The sequence below is a fragment of the Echinococcus granulosus genome (assembly GCF_000524195.1).
Source record: "Echinococcus granulosus chromosome Unknown EG_S00077, whole genome shotgun sequence".
In the NCBI taxonomy this organism is placed as follows: domain Eukaryota; kingdom Metazoa; phylum Platyhelminthes; class Cestoda; order Cyclophyllidea; family Taeniidae; genus Echinococcus; species Echinococcus granulosus.
The window spans coordinates 87,122-97,988 of record NW_020170457.1 but is presented as its reverse complement, the minus strand read 5'-3'; the positions used below and the strand labels follow the sequence as shown (position 1 = coordinate 97,988).

General features: G+C 49.1%; 1 protein-coding gene across 1 annotated transcript; it reads left to right on the top strand. All coding sequences in view use genetic code 11, as the record gives it.

The window, feature by feature from the left end:
- Positions 1 to 4: 4 nt before the first annotated feature.
- Positions 5 to 7,666, top strand: EGR_07431 (Symplekin; the record flags this gene model as incomplete). Its single annotated transcript, XM_024496680.1, has 20 exons — positions 5 to 151; positions 187 to 260; positions 332 to 1,107; positions 1,180 to 1,365; positions 1,458 to 1,731; positions 1,825 to 2,122; positions 2,474 to 2,675; positions 2,986 to 3,243; positions 3,944 to 4,442; positions 4,613 to 4,718; positions 4,812 to 4,976; positions 5,124 to 5,302; positions 5,406 to 5,493; positions 5,555 to 5,975; positions 6,081 to 6,251; positions 6,332 to 6,555; positions 6,667 to 6,843; positions 6,908 to 7,111; positions 7,227 to 7,350; positions 7,641 to 7,666. The coding sequence occupies 20 exons, from the start codon at positions 5 to 7 to the stop codon at positions 7,664 to 7,666; spliced, it is 4,599 nt and encodes a 1,532-aa protein (XP_024348886.1).
- Between the last annotated feature and the right edge of the window lie 3,201 nt (positions 7,667 to 10,867).

Genomic DNA, 10,867 nt, shown 5'->3' with positions numbered 1-10,867 from the left:
TTAAATGGCCTGCAGTCAATTCGATAGAGTTGCGGGAATTCTTCGGAGGGCGACATACACCAATGATACGAGGGAAAAAATTGAATGCCTTCATCAAGTAAAGGAATTGATTATAAACTATGATCGGTCTTTGCTTGATAGCTTCTTTGAGGTTGGAGCTATCCACATTCATAATTGTACCTTTAGGAAGTCGTTGCCTTTCAGCACTATCAAAACAATGAGTTGAGGCGATTTGTCATAAAGTTTATTGAGGAGGCATGGTAAGAAAACCATCATACTACTTCCTTAGTTTACTTCGACCAAATTACCGTAACACTGATTTCCTTTCTAGTATAGCAGACGGGAGCCTCATTGTAAAATCCATTGCCTGTTTGTCCCATCTATTCAACTTATCGCTTCATTCTGATCCACCGTTTTCGGGCATCATACGAACTATTATCGGGACAATGAAAATGATCTACAGTCGGTCTCTCACTCGAGCTGTCAAGTGCGGAGTCATCGAATCGGGTGCCATGACCGGCGGTGGTATTAAGTCTGGTTCCTTAGCTGACACTTCTCTCGAAACTTTTCGTGCTGTTGTTGTTTTTAAGGACGAAATAATCCGATTGCTTCTTCCCTCCTCTGTGCCGGTTATGCCGGGCAGTGCTGTCACTCCACCCCCACCCAGTATTTTGACACGTCTCTGCGCCAACCTCAATGATGCTGCTCGCGTGGATATCATCAAATTCATTGAGGCCGTTATCATACAACAGTCCAGACGGACTCCTAATTCTGAGACCCTTTCCCACCCCACAGAACTCACTCTAGACCAAATTCCTGACTTGCCTAACAGCTTGCTGAAGAGCATCGTAAATGCGAGTACGGCGTCATCCTCGGTCAATCCGCTACCGGGGATTTGTCTCGTTCGTCCTCGACGCTTATCAGACGAGGCTGAACGACTTCTTTCCGGCCTGACAATGCTGCCTCTGAAGCAGGGAGACGACAATGCTCTTCGATCCATTGTCACCAGCATAGTTTTCGATGCTCTTATTGATACTGTTGTCAGTATTGCTCGTCAACGTCCGCAATTTTATAATGAGGCTGTGCAGTCCTTTGAAACCATCCATGGTGTGGTTTTGTTTGCTTCCCCCCTTCTCCGAAAAATAGATGTGCGCAAACGCTTTGTCTTTTCCTCTTTAGTAAATCTCCCACCACACTTCACTCAGGCACAAGTCAATTCGGCGCGAAGGAAGTTGAAGGCGGCACTTCTCTGTCTTCTTCAGCATTCTGCCACTAACACAGGGTACCAGAGTCGAGTGATAATTCTTCTCACGGATCTGGGTGCCACTCAACAGGAGGTTGCCCTCTGCCTTCCTCAACTTTTTCGTCAATCTTAAAAAGAACCTAGGAAATTGTTTCTTTCCTCTCGCCCTTCCAGATTTCCGGCGTCCTTCCTATTAGACTTACATCGCATTCAGCAACCGCATCATCCGCAAACAAACGTGGTCATATTGATTCACTGTCCAGAGGCCAATCTAACCTTGGGAACGAGGAGGAAGATGATGAGGAAGAAGAGAGGAAAACAGTAAGGGTTGCTAAACGGCCTCGCATCGACTCTGGCTCCTCCACTATCGCTGCCTCCACCTTCGTCGTCTCGTCCAACAAGGAAGCGATTCCCAGCATTGAGGATATCACCACTTGCCTCGTGCCAAAGCTGACCACCGCTAATGTGGCGGATTTGGTTCTTCTCAGGTGAGTGAGTTGATTGCGAAGAAGTGGGTGTTGCTGTAGGGGTGTTAGTGGTGAAAATAGCTTTTATATTCCTTCCTTTTTTACCCACCTCAGCATGGTCACTCTTCCATCCCGTATGCCGGCGGCGTTCGATGCCACCTACACACCTATCGCTGCGGCAGGAACCGCTACTCAAGTGCGTCACTTGGCCCGTCTGCTGGCTGCTCAGCTTGTCGTTTGGGTGACCGATGCAGCTGGTGAGGAGGGAGTGAATCGCGAGAATTGCGCGTTGCTTAGTCAGTTGATGGCGGATAACGTCACCGAAAAGGGCGAAGACAGTGGTGGCGGTGGGGTTGGTAGTTGCGGTGGTGGTGATGACGACGAATCTGTGAGCAGAAAGGCTGTCCCTAGGGTGCGTTTCTCTTTTCTTGGTCCTTTTTTTGCCTTCTTTTCGTTCCCGTTTTCGACGAAAACAGCGTGGGTTCTATCCTTAGCTTCTTAAATGCGTTGTAAACAGCGGGGGGGGGGAAGTGAAATCGTTGGTATCCTTAATGGACACTCATGCTGACGAATACGGGTTAGTTCTACCGGCGTAAATCTGTCCTTCCCGTCTAGTGCATGGGCGAATACTTTGCTTCCCCCTTGTGGTGTGAATAGTCTTTGTGGTTCTTAGTGCTCTGCAAGGGTAGTCCGTTTATCAAGCCAAATTGGTAATTTGAAGTGCTTTTATCGTTCTTAAGTAGTTATTAATCCCAATCTTTAGTCAGCCAAACGGAATAGCGAGAGGATTGACGAGGATGACGAAGCTGCTTTCATGAAGGAGCATGCAGCTAGAATGCACACCACCATCAAGCCGATGAACATCAGCGTCGTGCGGGGCGCAGTCTCAGCGGGAGAGAGCACTCCATCGGTACCTATGACCTTCAATCCCTCGCTACCACAGGCCTCCCTCCCCTCCTCCACTGGTCCGTCCGTCATGCATCAAATATATATATCCGTTTATCTACACCACGTTCATTTTTTGACCCATCTGCCGTTTCGTCGATTTTTCTCATAAAAATCTTTCTGTCCACTCTTCATTCCTTCTTCGCGGCGGCTTTATGCTATCCATTCCCAGTTCTAGTTCCCCCTTATTTTTTAAAACCGTCCTTCTATGCAGGATCTAATTCACTCGAATTTATCCATTCTGAATAACTCCCCCTCCCTCATCCATCCACCTGTTTTAACCCTATCCGCGTGAGTTTAAATTCTCTCCTGCCTCGCTACCTTTCATAGGTGCTGTCCAAACTCGGCCGTTCTCCCTCGACGCCGTGGTGGCTCCTCTACCCGCCCAGTTGCGTCAGAGTATGGCACGAGATGCCTTCTCACGTATCCTCGCCTTTGAATGTGCCTCGCATAGTCGTACAGCCGCGGAGGAGTCCACCAGGGCAGTATCAGTGCACTCCGACTTGACTCCCCGCGAGGCGGCTCGTGTGAAACTCCTCTGTCGTCTGCCCCCCATTAGACGCCTCTCCTCGAGTTACCTCTACCCTCGTAAGCGGTGAAAACGACAAACACTTCCTCCCCTTCCTTCCTCCCTTTCTCCATCTATCGGTGGTCACTTTAATGGCTCAAAAGTGGTGCATGTGGTTAAGATATGCGTTTCCATTTTTGCTGTTCATAACTTAGCTCTGTTAGCTCAGCGGTTACAATGGGACGGAACCCTTATTCGGTGGGTGTGTATACATTTTCAGTTTCTCCCTTCATCGACCTTGCTTAGATGAGGGTGCGTTGTCTTGCTATCAATCTGTTTACATCGTAATATCTCTGACTGGTGGTGTGACTAATTTGTCCTCTTGGAATGTAGCTATTCCATTATACAGGCTCGATACTAGTCTATGAATTCAATGTTCAGCTTCTGCTTCACAGTATCTTTAACTTTTCTTTTTAATGCCATCCATCTCTCTCACGCTATTAGATCTAAGCGTTTTTTTTGGACTATTTTACCTAACCTTTTTTCCCGCCTTATTGTCATCTTGATGTAAGAATTGCGATTGCACTCCCAGCCGGAAGCCCAGGTGTTTCCAGCAGTTCTTCATTGTGGCTCTCTGTCGCCAGCAAGGCGTTCAAGCTAGTTTGCTTGGGACATTATATTGGCAGAAGTAGCTTTATTATACGCGTAATCAAGTGCTGCAAAAACGGAGTTGGGGTCGATTCGTGGGTCACTGAAAGGGTCTGCCTTTTTTCTCCCCAGTTCTTATCACTCACGCAATGGAGAACCCAAAGGAGGGTTTTGAGCTCCTTGCAAATCTTCTGATGCATGAGTACACCGCATTTCGCGGCTTCCGGCTTTCTGGTGCATTTGAAAATGCTCTGACGAGCACCAAAATCAAGGCAGAAGACGGGGAAGGCGGATACAGCGACGAAGAAGACGCTGACGACGAAGAGGATGGTGCAGACGAGGCGCGACGACTCTTATTGGAATCACAGCGACAGTTGATGGCTCTGCGAGCCCGCGAAGGTGTGGAGGTCGTAGGCGAGACGCAGGAGATTCAGGTAGGGTGCGATTTAGCTGACGAAGAGGAAAAAGGAGACTGTGACTTAAGGACGATGGCGGCGACGACCACCGCTACCTCGGTCTCCATCGCCTCGGCTGGAGATGGCATGCTTCAGGACTTCGGCTCCCTCGCTATCTACGATGCCCTCTTCACGGAGATTCTCACTCGCTTCGTGGATTCCGGCGTCAAGTCTCCGTAAGTTTCTACTTTCAAGTTATGTTCGGTATATGTGCGCAAATTTCTCCTGTTCAGCGGTTTACCAAACTGTCTTATTGATACTCCAAGTTAAAGTTGGGATATTCAAAAAGAGGGTTTGTAGGGATAAGTATCTGTTCGAAACAAACACGCTTTTTTCGGCGTCACAGGTATTTTGGTCGACTATTGCTTGAGGCCCCGCTTCTGACTGCGAACGCGATCAGAGTATTGAAGCGCTACTGCACACTTCCCGACCACGCCACATTCGGATTTCAGGTGAGGTGGCAGGATGTTAATTCAAATCGAGCTCTTGTTCGCCCTCCTTCCCCTCTTCCACCCCTTTCATCTTTTATCCTTTTCTGCGTGCAGGTGCTTCGCTCACTGATCGAGCTGAGGCCGACGCAGAGACGTGAGGAGTTGTTGGACCTCCTCTTGGGGTTCTGTGCCTTCGAAGAATCCACCGTTCGCAGAGCCGCCCTCAAAGCTACCTCTCAGTTGGCTGATTCGCACCCGCGGTGGGAGAAACTCGTTGAGGTGAATATACACCCTCCCCGTCCTCGCTTACCTGGAAAAAGCCGGGTCCATTCGCAACTGCTCTTACGAATTCCGCAGGGATCTTTTTGTGTCATCTGCCCACATTCTCTTCTGCCATTCTTTATTTTCTTTTCTTTCCTCGAACAGGATCGTGCGATCGAGCGTCTGAAGCACATCCTCCAGCCCCAGCCTACAGCCGAGATGTTCTTGGGTCTTCTGACCAAACCACCACTGCTCACCTCTCAGTGGACTGACGAGACGTGTCAACTCTGTGCACACCTATTCCTCGGTCTCATGCCTCGCAATCCGGGCAAACTGCTTTTGACGTGAGTCCACTGCCAATTTGCTTTAATGCCATTTGGATGTGTCCATCTATTCCTTCGTTCCCTTATCCTCGTCTTCTTTGACTCCCTTTGCTCTGGTTGGTAGTCTGGCGGAGATCTACGTCGCTGCTAGCGACAGCGTGCGCCGCTGCCTTCTTCGTCTCATGGATACCTCGGCAAGTCTCCACACGCGCGTGTACTTGCAATCTCGTGCACCTTCCTTTTTTACTGTCGCCGCTTTTCCTCCACTGGTAGATCTGCGAAATCGGTCTGCACTCGCCACACCTTCTTCATCTCCTCGACAACTGTCCGTCTGGGGCAGAGACCCTCGTCACACGCATGATTCACATTCTCACTGATCCGAGAACGGCCTTTGCTCATGCATCAGTAGCACCGCCACCGTCGCCACCCCCCTCCGCAGGCCCCGTCACGAAGGCATCGACGCAGCCAGCAAGCCCCCATGCTTATGCACCTGCTTCTCTTAATATCCCCATTATGCCTCCACCGGCTTTGGTGGAACGCGTGCGTCGGCTGTATCGCGAGCGCATTCGCGATGTGCGTTGCCTTATCCCGGTGATTGTGGGCCTTACCAAACAGGAGGTGATTGCGGTGCTGCCGCAGTTGGTACAGCTGAATGAAAAGGTCGTGAAGGAGGTCATTAGCCGCCTTCTCCATGGTGAGTCACAGCACATACACACACCTGGTTGTTTGGGAAGTGACGTCTTGATGGAGTGGGTAATGCTTCTTTTCTCCCCCTTAAATGCGCCTTTTGCTCTTCCAGCCAGTGTGGCCACTCAACCGGCTCCCGATCCGCGTGCTGCGGAAATTGCGTCGAAAGTGGTCTCGAAGGAGGCTGCAGTTGTGGGACCAGTGACACCAGAGGAACTTCTCGTGGCGATCCATCTTCTCGAATTCGTCAAAGACCCCAATGCCATCCCGGAGCAACCCTCTAGTACGTCAATCCATGCTGACCTACTCCTTGCTCATAAGTAGGAATGAGCATTACACTTGGCTGTGATATTTTTGTGTTAGAGAAGCCGTACGTGGAGATCCGAGTGATACTTCAGGCCTGTTTGCACTGCTTCGCCGAGCGTGCGCTCTACACGCAGGAGCGTTTGTCGGCGGCTATCGGACAGCTGCTCGACCGTCCGGTGGTGCCGACACTCTTCTTACGCACCGTCATGCAAGCATTGGCTCTTTACCCTCGCCTTACTGGCTACGTCATCAACGTCCTCTTTCGTCTTATCCAGAAGCAGGTGCGTTCTCTCCTTTCCTCCATCCCCCATCGCCTGCCCACACCTTGGTCTTTGATTCCACTCAGACAGTCACTCACTAAAGGTGGATTTGTGTGCATGTGTGTTTCCTAGGTGTGGAAGAGCGAGGTTCTGTGGGATGGTTTCATTCGTTGCTGTGTGAAGACGCAGCCGCAGAGCTACCAGGTGCTACTTCAGTTGCCACCACAGCAGCTGCAATCCGTGTTCACTCGAGAGCCGAACTTGCGCACTCAGGTCCGTCGTTACGTGGACAATTTCTCCTCTGCTCAGGTAGGTAGATTGGCAATGTGGCAGGAGGAGTGAGAAGTTGTCTAATTCTCTGTGTGTCTTTCAGCGCACTCACATCTCTCGTGGCGTTTTTGAAATGTTGGAACGCGAGGTGTCTCCGCTGCAATCGTCCTCTTCTGAGGCAGCGCCAGTAGCAGCAGCTGCAACGATGACCACAAGGGAGGGTCAGCAGGAGGTGGGAGCAGAGACGAAAGCGGACGATGTGGCTTCCTCCGGTTCGGCCACTCCGCTTCGTGACGAGGTCCTCCAGGTTGGGGTGCCTTTCGATTTTGTACATTTCTGCTCTCTATCTGCCATGCCCCCACCCCACCTCCTCCTTGTGGTTGTATTTGCGCATCTCTAAGTATGTTGCTTTCTTTTTAAAGGCGAAGACTCCCAGTCCAGTTGCAGCCGAAGGAGCAGTAGAGGGGAAGGAGTTGGCACAGAGTGCGAAGCAAGGGGAGGCAGAAGAAAGGCAGTTTGAGGATGAGCTGGTGGCAAAGCCTTCCTGTGAGTTGAGTGTGCTTTTTGCACAAAAGAGGAAGAAATGATGGCATTGGCTTTTGAATTATCGTTTATTCAAGGCCATGAAATCCCTGTCACGTTCATGACTATTCAGGAGATTTTAGGGAAAGACGACGAAATTGTTCATGCAAACTTCGACTAATCGCGTCGTATAGTTTAATTATCTTGCCTAATTCTCCATCCCCTGCATTCAGGTGGTCATGCTAGGTCGGAGATCCTAGTTGGGCAAAAGTCATTTGCCTTTCCTAAATTTGCGTTCCTTTTTTCGGTTTCAGGTACCACTGAGACTGGAGAGCACTAGTGGCTCATACACTGGAAAAAAAGTCGTCATTCATTTTTGTTGTGTATAAAGTTAGGGGATTTTCCATACTGTGCCTTGATGTCTCCGTCATTTGGTTTCATTTGGGAGAAGGGCTGCTCATCCTCTATTGTAAGCGGTAGTAGAAGGGAGAGGTGGAGTTATGCCACTTGCTACCTCCTGAAATGAGACGGCGGTGGCGGTGGAGAGAGTGCTCAATGTTGAACAAAAGGCATCAATTTGTGTACTCTCCCTCCCTCCTCGCACCGCCCCCTACAGAGGGCAATCAGTGCGGCTAATCGAGGAGCCAAGGGAATTATGGGGAAGTGTTCTCTGGAAGGGACGAACGAAGGCAGACCGTGATAGAAAAGGCTTCTAGCCAATCAGTGCAAAGGGTCTGAAGGCGGTTCGGAATGAAGTTTCCAGAAATTCGATGCTTGGGTGGGGTCGGAAGAACGCAGCTTGACGAATTCAACGTTGACCGGAGGATGATGGTGCATTCAGCTAAGGAAGTCGTTCGAGAGACGATGTGTTTGAAGTTGGCGTGGTTTTTGCGGTAACTTTTCTTTCCTCGGTCGCTGAACGACGGCCTGGAGCGCATGCTCGCCATCAGGTCTCTTCACATTTGCAAATTCGGTGTGGTGTTGGAGCGAATTCGAACAAGATGTGGGGCCTTCCACTCATCACAGGTGGGGCGTGCTTTGTCGGAAGTAGGGGGAACGAATGCGTCTTCTTGTTTCAGGGTCCTGTTGTGCACCCGGAGGTAGGCTTACCCATGTATTGTGAAGTATCCACAAGTGGAGCGATTCCGAGAATACGGATTGCCATTTCTCGAGGGAATATATTGTCACATGGTAAATTTACTAGAGTAATAAGGTTTATCTTGTTTTCTAAAAAATTTGAGAAAATAAAGTGACAACTAAAATTTGAAATGGTTGCATCGGCTATTTACTGTCCACTTCGCCATTCGTGGTGGCATCTACAGTGGGTCCGTCATGAAGGGAATAAGGATGTGAAGAATAGGGAAGAAGGATTGGATTTTTTGACATTCTGTATGGGAGCGATCGGCTTCCTTGTAACGTCAACCTCACGGAAGGCCTTACATGAACCTCTAGGTGGTCCTGCTACGATTGAGGAAGCCAGGAAGCTCGATAACCGCTTCCACATCAGCAGTGTGTCGATGTATGCTTTGCTTGCATCCAGCATCGGTAAATACTCCAACACCTCGCCCTCGTCACCCGCTAGAGAACATTAAAATAAAAGGAATTTGCAGAACGAAGACATCGGGTAAAGCCGACGAACAGAACGTCTTTTCTGAAGCTACGTTGGTAGTGTTGTTGAAGAGGGAACTCCATGCGGAATTTTAAATCAGTGATGTTCCACCACCTGATGGAAGGATTTCTATCGCCCCCCTCCTTCTCCAAATTTTTTTCATCGTTTCTCCGTTTTTAGTAATTTGAAGATAGGGACATAAGGATCTACAACGAATGGTTGGTGGTCTTCCGCTCTATAACATGAGATTGTTGGAATTGGAAGGTGTGGATTTCATTAGGGAGTGATGCTTTCCTAACGGCAACCTCAGGCTCGCGATTCCGAGGCGTCCCCAAACCAAAGGACGTGAATAATGAAGTAGGCGAGTCTTGGTTACTAGCAAGAGCTCAGCTTGAAGGGGAGATGGTGCCAGGATTACTTGTTCTTCTGCTTACTTCTTCCCTCCATATTGACGCAGAGCGGTGAGAGTACCACTGGATTTTCAAGTGGAAATTTGCTTGCATGAAATAAGCAAACGACACGGATACTCACTCTCTTCCCCAGGTAACGTTAACTTCAGTGGCATTTGGCCTTGGGCTAGCCACATCAGGCAGTGAGATCAAAGAACAAACGAGATCACATTGAGTTGCATTGCTCATACCGCTTTAAAAGTGAGAATTGATGCAAAATACGCAAAAATAACATCAAGCGGAAGATCTTGAAGGCGAACGGCTAAGCCTTAGAGTGGGTCTACGATACAGTCTCGAAGTTGGTTCTGATAACGAGCAGGCAGATAGCCATGAGGGCCTTGTGTAGATCGGAGGTGGCAGGTGTCTTCTCGCTGCTGTTTACACTGCCCCGAGAGTTATTCCAGTTGGAGGAACACGCTTTGCGACTAAGCAATGACAAATTCTTCGACCTGAAGATTGCTGTAGGTGGTATCATTGCCGGCAGTGGAGATGGTGGTGCCAATGATGCCTTTTTTGTGCGATGCGTGAAGAGCCAATAGCATATTGAGTTCAAAACGTATCCCTTGAAGGTAACGACTCGATTCCCTATCATCGGGAAGAAGTAGACTGTCAAGACTAACAGCGGGCTCTACCGGAGCAAGCGTAGCCTCCTTCCTTTACCTTTCTCCATCCCACTCCTGTTTGAATCTGATACCAACCAGCCCAGTGTTTTACTTATGGCAAAAGTATGGGGTCTGATCTCCCCTGCACCCTTACCGGCACAATGCAAACCAAACAATATAGTGCAGTGCGAAAATTTTTGACCGTCCCTAACCCTAGGTGAATCAGCATTATGAACTGGTACGTCAATTTCCAAAAATGCAGGCCATTGAGCAAAGCTGCCACCAGGAGTGTTCCCCGAATGGGCTTCACCTAAGTCGGCTAAAAAGTCCCGCATGCCTCACTCACTCTCCCTCCGCCTCTGCCTTACCCTCTCTAACTTGCGATTCGTTACGTACAAAATCATGCCCTCCTGTAGATTTTCAAGTCTTTCCCAAATTTGTGATAGACCATGTAAGTAGGGCGACAGAACCGTTACTAGCATACCTCGGTCAAAAGGCCATTTTGCCTGGCGGAAGTACATGCCGTGGAGATTGGAGATGCCTTGCAGTCAAGCCCACACTAAAGTAACTAATAAGTCACCGCAATACCTCAACGTCATAAAGTGTTTGCCCGATAAATTAAAGCCGTCCAACTCAGTAGTATAATGCAACTTGACAAACTTATATTAATAATGGACTTGACAAGGTCTAGGGCGGTAATGGGTCAAACGCTGGTCGCATAATTTCAGTGCCACAAGTTCAGTCAGTGACTGCAAACAACTTGGGATCAGCGATTCCGCAAGGAAGAATCCCACGTTCCCCTCAATAATAATCTAATTCCAGACTTAACCTTACGTTAAATATAGTTTTATTAGTAGAAACTTCGAGATATGCATGGGAGA